Here is a 17,922-nt window from a genome sequence, read left to right on the forward strand (position 1 = left end):
ATGAATCATAATCCGTAACATATTTTAGCACAATTTAGATTGAAATGTTGTTCTTTGATATGCTTTAATTAATAGATGCCAAGATTAAAAGAAGAAAAATAAATCCGTAATATCAGACTCATGTCCAACAGCCTGTGCACAAATATAATTAATGTGATACCTTCATTTCAAACACCTAAAGGTGGTCATCAAATTACATCAAGCTTCTCTGTTTCATATTCCAGCAGCAGAATCAAACACCAACATCTGTATATTTTCTCAATTATCAAAGTTCATCTTCTCATGGATACATATGCTCCATGAGATCTGAGCAGGAAAATTACAGCATGAATTCAAAACCAGCTTTTACCGAAGTCTACACAACACCTGCTGCCACCGCTCTACGTAAATATATATATTTTTTAAACAACAACAAAGTTTAAGGCATTAATTTCATTAAGTTGGGATACGAGTGAAGATAGGCATCTCTCTGGAATACAAAATAATGTTAATAACATCTAACAGCTGCTGTTGTTAGCAGTTGTTGGATGATTGACACATATGGATCTGATTCTCTTTATCTTCTATCAAATAAACTTTCAGCTTGTTCTCATTGCCAACACAAACCGAATCGGGCTGTTTGGTCAGTTGGACCCGTAAACTTCCAGTTGGAGTCCTCAAACTTGTTTGGACTTGAATGGACGAGTCAAACAAACATTGGACTCATCCATAGGGTGTCTTAATTCGGGGATAGCGTCCATCACAGGATGCAGGCTACAGACCAAGGACCCAGCCTTCGTAGCCTGCGTAGACCGCTCTGGTCAAACTGAAATACGACTTTCTGGTCAATAGAGGATTTCCTGTTTTCGTCGCTAGCTGTCCCCGCCCTCACCATCTTGTTTCTAAGCACTGCTTATACATTGCATTTCTAAAATAGCAAATGGAAGTACAACAAGAGTGCTTCACTGAAACGTAAGAAAGGCCACCAGTAGCCTCCAACCCAGCCCAAATAGTTGAATTTCTTATAAAAGTCCCACTCCTGACAAGGCAAATTGTTAAGGATTGTGCGGTAACCAATCAGATTTCAGGGGGTGGGGCCAAGGCCACAGGCTGTGTGCCTTCTGCTGTCCACTTTTACACAACTACTGCCAAATATTAACGTTAAGCACTACAAGAAGAAAGTTGGGTACTTAAATCCTTCGACACAAGAAAGAAAATACTTCCAACACTGGCAGAGTAAATCCAAACAATTTCACTGCTTTGACAAAAAACCACTGGAGCACAGTGATACACCCATCGCTGGAGCACAGTGATACATCCACTCTGCATTAGTAGAAGAAGAATGTAAAGTGGGACTGACCTGGTGGCAGTGTGGGTTGGACTCTCTGCCGTACGAGTACGAAGTCCTCTCTGATTTTCCTGCAGGATGAAGAAAAGAAAAAAGATTACTGATGTCATTCATTTCTCACTTGACATTACATGAATCCACTGTTTGATTAAATAATGGAACAATCCAGATGGCCAAATGTTGACTTCATCAATTGATCAATTCATTAATTCATCATTCTCCTTTTGATTCACTGTAAATGCGGTCTCCTAATTAAATTCAATGTAAAAAAAAAATTCTAATTAGATGATAAAACAAACTGTCAAAATAAATAGATGGATTATTGATGAAGCCTTGACATATTTAGTCAGTTAGGACACTTCAAAAACTGAAAAATTATGATTTGATAAATAGTTGAGACTTTTATTTTAATGGTTAAGTCGACCTACCAAAGAGGCTGTTACCCTGCCGAGGACACGGTGTAATTTATATATGGTTAAGTGTCTCTCTCAGTAGGTTAAAGGATCAATCATTCACACTCAAAATACAGAACATAGATATCTGGTAGAAAGCAGCAAAAGATAGTTCTCATCAGAGGCCTAACAGTGTGTGTGTTTAGTGCTCGCTGATCTCACAGCACAACAACAAAACAGACATCTGCTCCTCCTGCAATGTATAGATCATATACGAGAGAGAGAGAGAGAGAGAGAGAGAGAGAGAGAGAGAGAGAGAGAGAGAGAGAGAGAGAGAGAGAACCTCTTTATGCTATAAGATCCCGAGCAGACACTTTGGGTCTCCGCCTTCTTTCAGATGTAGATTCGGTGTCTTTGGTGGCGTGTAAAGACTCAGAACAGAACAGCATGTACATACATCTCTTCTTTTTTCAAGAGGAATTGATGAGCATAAGAAGACATGAAAAAAATCCAACCCGTCTCAGATCAGCACTGAATTTGAACTCTTATCAGTTTGTAATTGAATTCGATCTCTCATCCATGTGTAAAGTATACGACACAACGTCTCCCTGCATTCTTCATGAGGTGGACACTGACTTTCCTGAGTAAATAACCTGCCAATTACACTGCATAGACTCAAATCTTAGCAATCTAATTACTCGTCAAAAATATGTCATTACACATTTTATGAGCCTCATATTTCTGACATGTCCTGACAAACATCTTGTTTTGAGATATCACGAGCAAAGAATATGTCCAGAGATGCTTGTTAGAATTAAAATGGGACAATCAAATTTTACCTGTTAAGTTTCTTGAATGAGATATTACATCTTATCTGTGACCTGCCGAGGGACTGCCGATGTAAACGAGCTCTAAGCTAACTCTGGTGCAATGCATCGAATGGCCACATTTATGATTAATATTGTACATGGTCCCTTTACAAATAAAAGATTAAATTAAATTTTAAGAACAATTCACATTTTAACATGGTGAATTTGCTCTCACTATCAGCAAATACTTTTTTTGACTCATTGTCCCTTTTGTTATATCTCAAAATGAGATGTTATACTGAGGACTTGTCAGGTACATTTCTCTTGTAAAAAAAGTGTAATTATGAATATTTTTGATAGGAAATGAGATAAATACACTCGCTTAGCTTTCTGTTTCTGAAGTAAGAGGAGATGGAAACAACTAAACATCAAAATGCTGCGTATTGTCAGTATCAGTATAAATCAACCCTTCTGCTGGTTTTCCCTTTATGTATTGTTCTGTTCTCCTCTTGTCTCCCATTGGACTGTTGCCGCTCCATGGAGACTCATTAGCATACTTGAAACCCAACAAACACTCCCAGAGAAACACCTAGATTTCACAAACTTAACAACAACTCTCCAGTTATCAAAAGAGATCCACCAAGTTGTGAAAGTGCAAAAATAATTGTGCACATCAGAATTCCATATTTATGATGTACACACTGTGCAGGAAGAATTTGGACAATAAAATAAAGCTGCAGAAAATTAATCATGATTAATAACAAATGACATCACCAAGAACTAGTGAATGCATCACGTCATAGAGCTGTAACTGTCGGGCACAGCCGAGCAAAACAACTCAACCGGACATGTGAATGTCTTCTTTTTGTGAGCTGGCCACATTCACTCTTTTTAACTTGTTGGTGTAAAAAAACTGAACATGAGCTGAGTCCAAAAATCATTCACTACACCAAACATCGGGACACTCAGGACATTCTTTCTGTGCAGGGATCATGTTAAGGCTGCTGCTTTTACTGCAAAGCATGATGAGATCTAGTTCTGGTTTACTGACACATGGCTGTAAGCTATTTGTACTGATGCTTTGTGTAGTATTGGTGCATACATGTGAATGCACTGTGCATCCGTTTATAATGAGGCTTCTAGTCTTTTAGACAAGTATAAGTTTTGCACACTCGACATTTTGATGTGTATACTTAGATAACATCTGTAATATCTGTACATTTAAAATCATTTAAGAAACCTGATTTTACTACATGTGCCTGAATGTTTAATGTGGTGTCTTCAATGTAATTGGAGCTGCGGTGACATGGTCATTTCCTCAAAAGGAGTTATAAAGTATCAACATAATGGAGACTCATTTAATCGGCTTCCAATGAAAATAACTCAGACTTTTAACGACCTCAATCTGGTATTTAGATTATATCTAAGTTGAATTATTTCTTCCAATAAGAGGTGTCACCTGACGCATACAGAGCTAACATTAGTTGACATGTCAGTACATTGTGTTTGATCATTGGACGTCAACATTTCATTAGATGGCTGTTTAGCACATAAACTGTATTACTATGATCTGATGTCAATCAAGGAAATGCATGAAAAGCTCAAAGTCAGGAAGGTCAATTTAATTAAAACAGATGTTCAAAGCAACGATTTGTACATTACAACAACCTTCTTCTATTCAAATATTAAAAATGCATGCATTATTAACATTTATAAACTCTTATCTTTACAGGTAATTGTTCAACACCTTTGCACTTCTCTTTTTTATGAATCTGGACCTTTTCAAAGCTGAGTCCTTATTCAGGGTATAATAAGTCTCACCTTCCATTCAGACAGCATTACATAACAACAAACTCTGTAGGCTATAGTAAGTACTGGACATGGCCCAGACTCTTGACAGGAGTCTGGTGTCTGATACTTCACCTTTCATTGATTTTAGATCTATTAACCAGGCTTGGTTTCAGTTTGTCCTCTGTCTTCCATCTCCCTTTTATTGTGCAGGTGTCTTAAGCCGAACCTACTCCTGACACCCATTTTATGAATGTGAGAAAAAAACAAAACACAGCCCAGCCATCCTCACCTACCCGGCTGTCTTTATAGAACATCTTTGGTCAAACATGTTTAAACATGTGTTTGATTGAAATCAGACATCACAGCTCTTGAAACGCGGGCCAAGGATTGATCAGTACACGACAGGAAGGTGAAGCCTCTTTGGCAGGTAACCCATCATCATTTTAATACACAAACCCAGAGCGTCTGGCTGTGAAAAAAGGTGTCTGATGAATTCCGAAAAATGCAGCGACCGCCGCGGCGTTGGAGACAACAAAGCTAATTTCCTCTCCAGCTTCTGAACAGGCTTTCCTCTCCTGCGAGCTGCGGGACCACTTCGAGCCTATTTTCTCCACGCAGACCTTCTTTTCGGATAAAACCTTAAATCTTCAGCCAGTCTAAATATCAAACCGCGGTTAGTGTGTAATTACATTCTGCGGTGGGTGCAGCGTACGAGATGAAATGGAGGGGTTTTATAGCGAGCGTGTGTGGAGGAAAATGAAGCGTGTACGTGGTGAAGGGTTTGAATCAGGAGTGTATAGACCAGCGCTGAATACACGCCAACATGGTAGTCGATGCAGAAGAGGTTGATAATTACAGGCGTACAGAATGGGAATGTGGTCGACTATGTGTGTGTGTGTGTGTGTGTGTGTGTGTGTGTGACCGATACAGCGGCCTCGGCTACGACTGATGCCAGCTGGACCGGTTTGGCACATATACAAAGACTCCCACACATACACACACACACACGGCAGCACACACACAAGGTACTGGAAATCACTGTCACAGATGCACAGACACAGACACACACACACACACATACGCAGACGTTTCAATGTTTACATTAGAATACATAGTGTATAGCCCCATACATACACACAAAAAGACACACACATACCAAAATACAACCACACAAAGGCTCCATTACATTTAAAGACATTTTGGACCCCACATAGACACTCACACACACAATGACACCCACACACACACACACACACACACACACACACACTCACACACACTTAGACACGCACTAACATTTAACATTGCATGCACCTCTGGAAAAAATTCCTGCAGTCAGTCCAAATTATTTCACACAGAATTGGCTTGTAGGGCATAAAACGTACAAAGAATTTGTGTTTCATTTTTTTTAACAATAGACATTGAAACAAAATAAATAAAAATAGAACCGCAAGTACACTACAGCATATCACTACTGACAGAGGAAACAATAGATGTATGAATATTTATCATTTACAGGAGTAAATAACTGAAGCGGTATATTTTGTGCAGGAATTTGTCAGATTATCTATTTAAAAACTGAAATTTAGGTAAGAAGAAAAAAAGATTTATAAAAATGAATTAGGATAGGTTAAATTTTGTTGTCTAATTTTGAAATTTCCTTGCATCTCTAATTGGCCGAGCAAGTCTTTATTGATTCATTGTTAAATGAAAGACTTCTTAAGCATAATTAATTCTTTAATAATACTTGGTACCTGAGGTTTTATTAAATACAAACGTCATTATTCAATTCTATAATCCAAAGTCCTTTACTTCTAAAAGAATTACCGGCACAAATATTTACATTTTGATTTACTTAAATTCTTCGATCATTCACTAAACTTTTCTTTTTTTTATGCCGTTAATATTCTGAATTGCCTCGGGTTATGGTACTAAAAAATGTTCTCACATCTTAAACTATCTGAGGAGTAGAACAGAAGTAAAACAGACAGAGGTAAATACATCCAGCTGTGTGAGAAACAGGGGGAATAAAATAAAGGATATGATCAGAAACAGAATTGTGATCAGCTGACAGAGCTGTTTTCTTTGTGTAATTAACGTGTAAAGATTCGACCAGAAGAACAAAAAATAAGATGATATAGAGAAGAAAAAAAAGAACTGTAGAGAATTGAGGATTGTTTTATTTGAAAGTTTCTCTTCTCCTTCAGCAGCCCCTCCCCCCTCCCCCTGAATCCTCTCCTCTCATGGGCCACGTCTCATGGCTGATATGAGACTTGAAGATGGAGATGGGCCAACTCTGGCGCGGGTATTGTCTCTGCTGCTGCTGCGGAGGCCCAAATTAAAATACCACTGAGCACAAACACGCATACACAGTCATCCATCGATCAATCCATCAATCAATCTTTCTCTTCATTTATCTTTTTCTGTCTCTTGAATTATGGAAACACACACTCACACAGAAACTGTTCTGCATGCATTTGAAGGCATTTAAAAATGTCTGTATTGTCTTGTGCATTTATTGGCTGCTGATGCCGATATTTTACAAGAACATTCTACAAAATCAGTCATAAAGAGGTAGAAAAAAAACCCACAAAAAAACCCACAAATTCAAAGACAAGTCAGGACTGAAGATTGATATTTTGCGACATTATTGTGACAATGGTAATTTTAAACGTGTAGAATTAGAAAAGAGCTGTTAAATTAAAATTTGAATCGTGTAAATGAATTAATCATTAAATTTCAATAGTAAATCGCGATTAACAACATTTTTAATTGCATGTTTGAAATTCCTTTATTAATTTGCATTTAAAAAGCTTTGAGCTGAGAGAACTTTACTTGCTGTATGAATTCAACCCTGCTTTTATTTTGAAATAAAGTAAAGACCATCTGTTATATCGATGGTTAACACATTTACTTAATCACAGAAAAAATAACTCGTTAGGGATCACAAACTGACATCAAACAGCTCAAAGGAATGGTAACAAAGGTCAATGTGTGATGTCATAAGGTGGATATGACTGTGGACTCATCAGCTGGGCTGTCTGAGAGTTTGTTAAAGTGAAATCAGACATTCAAAGATGCAGCAGTGTCCTTCTTTTACATCCCTGAGACTACAGGGAGACACTGAGGACGACTATCTACGGTGAGCCTGAAGGGACAAAATAGCATGCAATTAATCGAATAAAGAAAATGAATGCATTCATTTGAGACCTTAATTAATCACGATTAACTCGTTAATGGTGACAGCCCTAAATTAGACACATTGTCCTCGAGATCCTCTAAATGTTAATATGATAAACCCTCACCTTTACCTGAGTCTGAGGTCTTATTGTTGCCATTAACAGCAAATCGATCAATAAATCTTTATTTGTATAGCGCCAATTCACAACTAATGTTATCTAGAGACACTTTACGAATAGATGTGTGTTTTCCTCTTATTATTAAACTTATTCCCTAAATGTATTTCTGGATTTATATGTTTTGTTAGACTGTTTCTTCAGTAAAGACCAATGACGTTGTAAAATAAACACAATGCGTTGATATATCCACAATTTCATAGAGAAGTGTAAATATTTCTATGAATTATCCACGTTATCTTAATTCCTCTCCTAAAACAAGAATAAAAGTCAGACTAATGCTTTGGAAACATTACATAGTTTGGTAAATTGAAGGATATTTGAAAGATAATTCTTAAATTTAAAGTTTTTCATACTAAAAGAGATCCTCTAACCCTGGTCCAACCCCTGAACAAACCCAACAACTTTTTGACCTCCAGGATGAGGCCAGCCAGGGACAGAGCAATGCATGATGGGAAGGGGCAGCCACATACACTGTCGCAGTTGACCGTGAATGGACACACACACAAACACACACATGCACACGCACACACAAAACGTACTAATGTTATTGCCCCAAACTATAAGAAAAGATGAGTCTTTTGTTTCAAATAATTTAATAATGGACTCTGTGATTCGATCAAAAGGGGGGAGTTTAATTAATGAAAAAAACATCTGAATAGATTACATTAAGTGATTTAAAAAAAGATGATCTCCTTTTCTTGGGGCCTTTGACATTGGGTTTTAAAAATCTAATCTTATTCATGAGCTTTTATTTTATCATTTCTTTGAGGTAGTTTTGCTCCTGCAGTAAACAGAAAAAAAACCTCAGTTGAAGAAAAGTCATTAGAAAATCTTCGATTGAAGATAATGCAACATCCAACATAAAAGTTGTGCCGGTATACACAACGCAGTCTGGTTTTGGAGGTCTCCCAGAGTAAAAAAAGGTTTTAACTTTCTTCCTGTACGACGTTTTCTATCGCGTTCAGTAAAGTCTACAACGTTCAGTTTCTGTGAAGCTCTTTTAGTACCATCTGTTTACGTTTTGTGGAATTGCACTCCTACTAACTACAGCATGGTAGTAGAGCTCTCAGCCCACGGTGAATGTTGTGAAGTACAGACTCCCCCTCGAGTTTACACTGGTATATTAGGAGGGTGCGACTAAGTTCTTATACTTCATGATACCAAACCTCAGTGTAGAGAAATGATCGACAGTCTTCAGGTATCTTTCTTTCAGATTTGCTCGGCCAATTATGTGCCAATCCAGAATATTTATCCTTTATGTACCCGATTCTAAAGTCTATGAATCTTGAACTCTTGACACGAGGCAACTTTAAATTGGGTTGCATTAAAAACCATTGGAGGGGTGCAAAAATTTAAATTATTCCCGGAGGCTTGCTATGCTAACAGCTTGTATTCATGTGGAAGTGCTTATTGATTGATTTGTTTTTTTAATGACAATATTTAACATTTACTCACACCTGAAGTAATTTTTGGAGCACAAATACAAAACATTTGCTCACTGCAGCTTGTCAAACATAATGATTGCTGATATTTTGATGATATAGATGAAGTGTTTGGGTATAAGTTAAGGTGTGGGATGCTCCTTTGTTTGGAGCTCTGTCGTTTGTCTCGTTTTCTCCACATGCTTTTGCCTATTTATGGAACTTTTTGTGTTATTTGAGCCTCTAATCAAAGGTCATTTTCTGTCACCATGTGATAGACAATAACCTTTTTTGAATCTTTAATTGTATTTGGACTACAATTACACAATTGGATAATTTCATTCGTTGCTTTTGTCCAAAGTCACGTACGTCAGGAAGTAAGAACAAAATGAGTAAGGATTTAGAAAGCGGAATATAATGTCAGTAAGTGCCAACAAACAATGGACTGTTGGAAGTTTCAGTAATAAGTCATGACTTTAACTTCATCAAACATAAAAACAACAATGGAATTATTTGTCAAAATGACACACAGAGGATCACTGGTTCTTACATCCCGCCTTTTATACATATTCACCTCTTCTTCTATCTCAAGTATCAGTTGTCACGAGGGGAAAAATAACCGAACAACAAACACTGAACTTTCTCAAGCCCAAAATAAACCCACTAAACCAAGGACTTCTAAACTCATCTCTACTCTCGCCAACTAATGGATTTCTCTGAGGAACCCTGCAGTGACATTTTTTCCTGGCTGACAAACATAAACAGGCTCATTGGCTGCGATGAGGACCCCCGGACGAAGCGCCGCTCGTTAAGAGTGTGCTGGCTGCAGAGGTACAAAAGGTGGAGGAGGGGAGGTCAGCCCACTCCGCTGTACAAAGCCCATAGAGAAGTTGGTGAGCCAGGGAGGACCAAATCCCTGCTAATCCACACAGTGCAGAGAGACCGAGAGGAAACACAAATAAGCTCCATTACAGGCTGAGGACTAACAGGAAGCAGGATGTTCTGCTAGACTATGAGCTGTTATCATAATATAAATTGACAGAGGTTATTGACCCAGTAGTAATCACTGATCGTAAAATTATCTTTACTATACAATACTCTCATCTTCAAGATTTAGATTCAGATTCAGACACCTGTATTGATCCCAAAGTGTTATTCACTTTCACAGCCTTCCGATTTGTGTAAGAAGATATTTAAATCAAAAGGAAACGAACACAAAAGCAGCAACTTCCAGACAATTACAATCACATGTTAGTGACAACAAATCAGCAAACTCACAGGTTTCCAAATGAGAAGGCAGGTATATACAACTACAGATAAAGCTATTTATAAACATGTAATTGGAGGACTATAGCCTCTGAATATGGGGGCGTGCACACTAACCACTAGCCTACCGGCGCCCCTGTAGAGTTCCTTCATGGGTCAACAGATTTATGTGAATTCTTCAATCACTAATAATGGAAAACAAAACACATCCATCTATATATCCTTTGTTGCTTTTTGACCTTCAATCTAAAGAAAACCAGGAACCTCTGTCAAGATTTTTACTTAGCTGAAACTGTAATTAACCAAACTATTTTTAATCATTTTTTTCCTTCTCTAAAGGACACCAAGTGTTTCCAAAAAAGAACAACAAAGAAAACAAAAAAAACTTGTAATCAGGCGTAACGCTACAGAAATCTCAGATTCTCTCTTTGTTTGGATAAATGCCAGCATCAGAAACTGAAAAATTGTCTCTAAAATTCATCTCAGTTTTCATAAAACCCCTAGTTCTCCATCTCTTACCTTCACAAGATGTTACACAACCAGTTTTGCAAAGGTCATTGATATATTTGACCTTTTCTGATGTGTCTTTATTCAGCACGTTCGCTGACATTGAGTGTTTTACAGCGCAAGACACAACCCAACTCAAACCAGAGAGAACAAACACTCATAACTCGTGATCTAAAACTAGAGACACACTCACTGTGTGTGTGTATAAATAGCTGATTTTGTTGGACTCGCCTACAGAGCAGAAGCCCACAAACCAACATCACTTTGTATTCTGGTCATGTCTGCCTCCTCCAAGCCCAAAACGGCTCTCAGACCTGGAGTGTTACTGTTGTATTTTTTTCTACACTGTTGCAACGAGAGGATTTTTGTTCTCTTTTTTTCTCTCTTGCTGATTTTCTTTTATGCTTTTTTTTGGGTAATATCTTGATGGCATCAGAGCTGAGCATGGATAGCCAGGTCCATTTTGGATATGGTTTATAGTTGCTTAATTATCTGGATTTATAGGCTTCATGGCCAACAAATTATTAATATGTTTTTCAAGTTCATTGGCCGATTGGAAAGCAATGCCTAGTCTAAAACTTAAACTTAAAACAGAGGAAAACTGGTACAGCCAGTAAGTGGGTCCAGAGCCCATGAGACGCCTATGTCACAGTCTGGGTGGGGTTATCATGGTCAATGTATCTTTGTGAATGCTCATAGCTTCGTTATGATGTCATGCTGCACTTCCATGTTTCACTGTCATCAGATATATCAGACAAACCCAACACTGGCTATAACGGGAGCCTTTAAGGATTAAACTAATTTTGCTGCCAAAAGGAACTGAAGACAGAAGGGAGACAAGTTGAAAAGGGGAAAAACAAAAGAGATGAAGCAAAAAGATGGGGCAATAAGAAGTAAATAGAACAGAATAATGAAAAAGACAGAGGTAGTCCAAAGAAGAAGAGAGATGAAATACATTAAAAAGGAAAATAAATAAATGGCTTAATTACATTAAGTACTTTTAATAATTGCTGTGAAATCATTTGACTTTATTTATATCTAAAGTTAAACACAAAAAGTGATTGAACATATCAATATGAAAACGGAACCCTCACCATTCCTCTCAGAAGGAAATAAAAAACAACATATTTCTGTGTCTCTCTCATGTGGCCATTGACTGACAGTTTGCAATTCAGTGAGAGTTTGATAAGTGTGTGTTTGTGTGTGTTTGTGTGCGTGTGTGTTTATGTGGTTTAGGGGGACGGGGCAAGTTTTGGTAAAACTATAATGGGCACTTCAACTTTAAATTTTTCCAATTATAACAAATACCACTTTACAGAATGCATCAGTGCTAGATTTTTGACTAATATTGTATGTTTATCATATCTTATTTTATCCAGATTTGTTCTGATTCTAAATCTTTCAATTCAAATTCAGGGAAAAAATAAGAAGAATTTATAAATTTTTGGATTGTTTTGCAAAATGGAAAAATCATTTTTGAACATGTGAAATGCTTCTTGATGCTTTGGCGAAATTGTCTCTGGAATTTTAAATGCTAATGAAAGCTTTAAAATAAAATGAAAACATTTACTTAAAAAAAACATTCAATCTGACTTTTCTAATCCACTTTAATCTCCATCAGTTCCTCCTGACAGTGCTTTTTATCTAACTGTACTCTTTTATTTTTACCTTAAGGTTCATTAAGAGTGGAATAAAAAAAGATGCAGGCTATAAGAAGCAATGCCGAAGTGTTCCTCTTGAACATCACATTTGACATCTGTCAGTTGTTTTCATTCAGAAAAAAAGGGAACACGATGGAGCTGTTCTCTGAGTCGATGTTGACATGTCTTTCAGAGCGTCATGTCGAGTGTTTCTGTGTGTGAAAGGAAACACTCAGAAGACGTGATCTCCTCTGACATCCATATAATGAGTCCATTTTAATAAACTATGTGACTAATAGTGCGATTTGACGAGGATGGCGAGATGACGAGAGAAAAGAAAGGGAAGAGGGAAGAAGGGGAGGGGGAGAGGAAGATGGATAGAAGAAGGGTTAAACTCCCTCTTCCTACATGCTGTGTGTGCGTGCGTGCGTGCGTGTGTGTGTGTGTGTGTGTGTGTGTGCGTGTGTGCGTGTGTGTGCGATGGGGGAGGGTTGGACTGTGCAGACATGAATCATTCCGAGCGATTCAAGCGTTTCCATGACACCGCCGGGCACCGGTCCAGAAGTTTCTAAAAAGTCTGAAAGGTACCCACAAATACATACACACTAACACACAAACACACACATGTGCACACACACTCTAGCAGACAATCCCGCCAGCACTGAATTTGAAATAATCTATATATTTATTCATGGCGTTGTCTTCCTGTGTAAAGCGTAACATTTTTGGGGGGATCAACATTAATTTAACAGACGATGGTCGATGAGTAACCAGCATCTCACAGACACGCACACACACAAACACACACATCCTTCAGTCCCAGCAGGCATTGATTTCTTGGCACCGGTGCGAGTGAATACATCAAACAACAGATGAACGTATACGAGCGTCGAGAGCGACTCAAGAGACGCAGCATCCAGCTCACATCTGTCGGCTTCTACCTTCAGCCATATCAGAGCAGATCAGACCAATGATCGGACGACTTCTATCAATCTTTTTCTTAGATTTTCTTCTGTCAAAGATTTATTAAGGCATCTAAAAGATGTCTTGAAGTTACTTAAAATTGGCTTTAATTAATTTAGAGTTGAAATTCCCTTTGTTGAAGATCTCAGACAAAGTTTGAGAATAAATACATTTGTACCTGAAATCCGATACTGACAATATACGTGGTTGTATGACCTATAGCAGAACAGTATCTTGTCTCATTTTTGTATTTTTATTCATGCAAAGATAAAGTATTGAGGTTACACTACCCACTTTAACACACATTTAAATTAGTGTAAGAAGGTGTTATTCTTTAAAAATAAAGTTTCGGAACGTGTTTTATATTTAAAACAGACCACTTAAGCCACCAAATATTTCACTCAGTTTGTGTAACTGGTCAAAAGGAAAAAAAATGTTCTGATATTATGTACTACACTTCCCACTAGTCAATGCATTAGGGTCTATTAAAGCTGATTTACTGGTCTTTTCTCTGTTACCGTGATAGTTAATCTGGAGAAATTTGAGAAATTAAGACTATGACATTTAAAAAAAAAAAAAAAATCTAAATTTGTTATTTTGTGAGAAATCACCTCCTATACTTTTTAAGTCATTGTGGGATTCTTTAATAAAGGTTTGAAACAAATTTAGAGTTTTTGCAGTTTCTGCATCACATTTTTTTGTCGACAGGTGCTTATGGATGGAAAGCCAACAAAATGGAAAATGCTTTTAAAAAACAAAAACAAAGACAGTTCCCCAATAATACATGAAGAAATAGTTTTTTGTCAACTTAAGTTAAATTTAGTAAAGTTACAAATATAGAGAACAGTTGTTGTTGATTTTCTGTGTACAATATACAAAATAAACAAGCCCACACAGGCTTTAAAGACAACAAAGTTTGTTTCTTCTCCCAGACTCCAAAAACAACATCTGCTACTAAAAACAGATCAGAAAAAAAAACTTTAGACTCATCCTGTCTGAGGAAAACTGCACACTTGAAACATTTCACAAATTCAATAAAAATTTTAGAAACAAAACAACATGATAGTAGTTTGTTTTCAACATTCCCTCCTAAGGTGCTAATGCTATTGACCTTTGTCTACATTATGATGTCATACAGATTCTATAGGAATAGGTCTTTTGTGATTGAAAACTATTAGAAGTGTTTCCAAAATGAAAAATTTTGCTCCCCAAATCAGAAAGTATGACTACTCTTCATTTGTGCTATTTTTTTATGTGAAGCCTGTCACATCATTACACTACGACTGCTGGATTTCCATGTCTTCTCAAATGTTTTCCTTTTTTTATTTAACAGATAAACTTGATTTACTTGTTGAGTGTCGTGAAATGAAGTGCTCTATCTTGATGAGTTAGTACGTCTCACTTAGTAGATATGTTTGATGAGTAGTTAGACAAATGCACTTGCTTAGATTTGAGTTTTTTTTTGCAGTGCTGTTAATGTCAACGAGACCCAAAGAACAGTGCCCCCCCTTCCCTAGTTACTAAACAGCCTACATTATCCACACACACACACCCCATTCTATCTCATCACACACACACTACTTCACCCCTCCTCCACCCTGGAATAAATGGACAAACAACAACGAGAGACAAACAGTCTCCCTCCAAGCAGCAGGAACTAAATATGAGAGCTACATTTCAATTAAAACAATTTCCATTGAAGCTTTTCTATTTCATGCACTACATGAAGAAAAATAAATATTGTCCAGTGTGCCTCTCATTAACAAAAAAAAATTGAGAATTTTATTTCAGGTTCCACGTTTCCTTTCTCGAAGCTTAGCTTTTCGTGAAGAAAAAACGTTGCCGATTTTCAGAACATAGTGTGTGTGCAGCGCGAGTGTGTCGCTGTGTGTTTTTTGTACGTGAGTGTGTGTGTGTTGGTCTCAGACAAAACAGGGCTGCTGAAATGCGGCAGGCACTGCAGATTTTTGTTGGCTGGCTGACAACGACGTGCCAGTGCCAAGCCCCGACGGCGGAAACGACTAAAAGACGCATAAGGCTGGCATTAGAGCCCCAAATCTTCTCTCCCCCTCCATCCCTCCTTCTCTTTTCTCCTTCTCTTTTCTCGCTCCGTGGCACGACGTTTACTTTGGTCGGGGTCTGACTCGATTTGGCAACGTTCTCACCCATTCGTGAATTTATCAATCTGTTTTTATTTCGCTGTGATCTGATGGGAGGGGAGGGAAGTGGGGGTAGAAAACATGGCACCTGAAACACAGCGGGAGGTTAAGGTAGACTATCGCGCTCACATGTTTTTTTTTTCCTTTTCTTTTTTGGACGTCACCTTGTTTCTATGCTCCAGTTTAACCCCCCATGCTCCTTTCATAAGTGTCGCCGAATGAGAATTTGGTAGGATTTGTTTCTTTCCAGGATTTATTTTTCCCCTCGTATCTGCTGCCTTTGTCTTGAGGATTTTGGGCGACACTTCCACAAAAACCTGGGACACAATAGCATCTGGAGTTACATCCATGAGGCACTGAGCCCATGTTCTTACTAAAACCTAAAACAAATGAAGAAACCAGCATACTCAAATTATGCTCCCAAGACAATAAAACACAGCACAAAAAATCTCCTGTAAACATTCAGGATTACCTCAAACTAAAAGCTGTGTTTGGAGTCCATTATTGATGGAACAATATTTAGCAGCAGAGTAAACAAAGGCGGGATGCTCCAGTCGTAGCTGTAAATTGTGTTTGGGTATTGTTCGGCAGACAGATGACGACTGCTAATGTTGAATTAAAAAGGTTCTTAGAGGTGGATTTAACACGTTTCCTCTTGTCTTCAGGGTTGAGACGGAAGGCGAACGATGCGGGAGACAAAGAGAGAGGTAGCAACGAGAGAAAAGGTGTGAAATTCTGAATTAGCAGCACAATATGGAAGTATTAAAGTGCAGCACAATGAGCCGTGTGAGAGCCACGCAGTGTTCACTGACACTGTCTGACTGAATAAAGATGCAACGTTCAGATTCACAGGTTTTCATGTGTCACACAGGAACAGGCCAGGCAACGAAGTGAATGTTTCACACCAACACAGCTTATATTTATGGTATTAAAAAAAGATCTATGTGTCTCCTGACCTTTTTAATTCCAAGGAAACACAGTTTTCAGACTTGTTTTTCACTTCCTTTAGTGTTGAGTAAAAGCTGGATATGCCAGTTTTTCTTATACCAACAATAAGTTTGGCTAGTAATCTGCATGTAAGTGTTTCCTCATTTAGGACAGTTTTAAAGACTTTCTTTGAAGACACTTTGGGAGTATTATGTGCCACAACGATAACTAACTTTGTGCTATAGTGCTTTTAGTAGAAAGTCAGAAAAAGGGTTAAACAAGCTCAAGTCCATTTATCATTTACCATCTATCAAAACTTGGAGGTAGCAGTTACTGTATACAAGAATTTACAGAGGATACAAAGCCTTTTATGTTAATACAAAGCTAACCAGGCTAAAGAAGCTGACAATTTGACGGTTACAAAGTGATGTGGGTAAACAGAGCTAACCATGCTAATGAAGCTAACTCAAGTGAGGGTGATTTCGTTTCATGATTCTGATTGAGAAGGTGGAAACAGTAGAAACTGGGTTTGTGTTTTCTTGTCTGATTCAACCTCTCTGTATCTCTCTCTCTCTCTGTTGGGGGGAGGAGGATGAGGAGGAGGTGGGGTGACCCCAGAGAGATGGATGATGGGTCAGGTGCTGTCAGACTGGAGGGGTCAGACGTCAGAGGATCCTGTGGGTCAGCATCACGCTCTGATTTGCTCCTGTCACTGTCATGGCCGTCTGTCTCTGATCATGTCTGCTCTTCCTTTCCTCTCCCTTCTTCCATCCTTTAGTCATGTTCTCCTTTGATAGGTTTATTTCCCCCCGTCACTGTAATATGTTTGATTGTTCTAATTTTACAAATTGAATTTAGTTTTTAATAGATTTAAAATGTTTCTGTTTGGTCCATTTTGTTCTCCCTAGGGTTTTAAAAAATTCATGTTTCCGATTACAAGTTATTATTTTACTTTGAATCTTCATTTAAAATCCTGTAAATGTCCTATTCCAATGGTGTTGCAGTATAAGCAGACATAATAAAGGATTTTAAGAAATAGAGGCCATAACAGGTCTGTTTGGTTAAAAATATTTTTCCACATCAGGTCAGAACTTAGAAGAAAATATATGTATGCACAAATGTATTGTCTTGTTTCATGAAAAGCTTGAGTCAATGAGCATGATCTTCTCACTCTTCTCATGTTCCCTCTCCTGCCATCAGTGACAGACCTAGCCCTCCTCTTCCTCCACATGTCCTCCCAGCTTAATACCTGTATTTAGACAAATGTGACAGCGTTTGAACACCTGCATGACTGTAATATGAGAGGTAGATCAGCTGTAGATCTGGGAGCTGCATCACATCGCTGATGTGCTCTGTGTGAT

At 38.0% G+C, this 17,922-nt stretch overlaps 1 protein-coding gene across 2 annotated transcripts in view; it reads right to left on the reverse strand.

Moving 5' to 3' along the window:
* Nucleotides 1-17,922, reverse strand: part of LOC109996488 (transcription factor 4) — a 216,312-nt gene that overhangs the window by 122,107 nt on the left and 76,283 nt on the right. For both annotated transcript variants that reach the window (XM_065965240.1, XM_065965239.1), the window contains one exon: nucleotides 1,340-1,398. In XM_065965240.1, the coding sequence (XP_065821312.1) occupies nucleotides 1,340-1,398 (59 nt within the window). The remainder of the gene's footprint in view (nucleotides 1-1,339; nucleotides 1,399-17,922) is intronic.

This window comes from Labrus bergylta, chromosome 17 (assembly GCF_963930695.1).
Source record: "Labrus bergylta chromosome 17, fLabBer1.1, whole genome shotgun sequence".
In the NCBI taxonomy this organism is placed as follows: domain Eukaryota; kingdom Metazoa; phylum Chordata; class Actinopteri; order Labriformes; family Labridae; genus Labrus; species Labrus bergylta.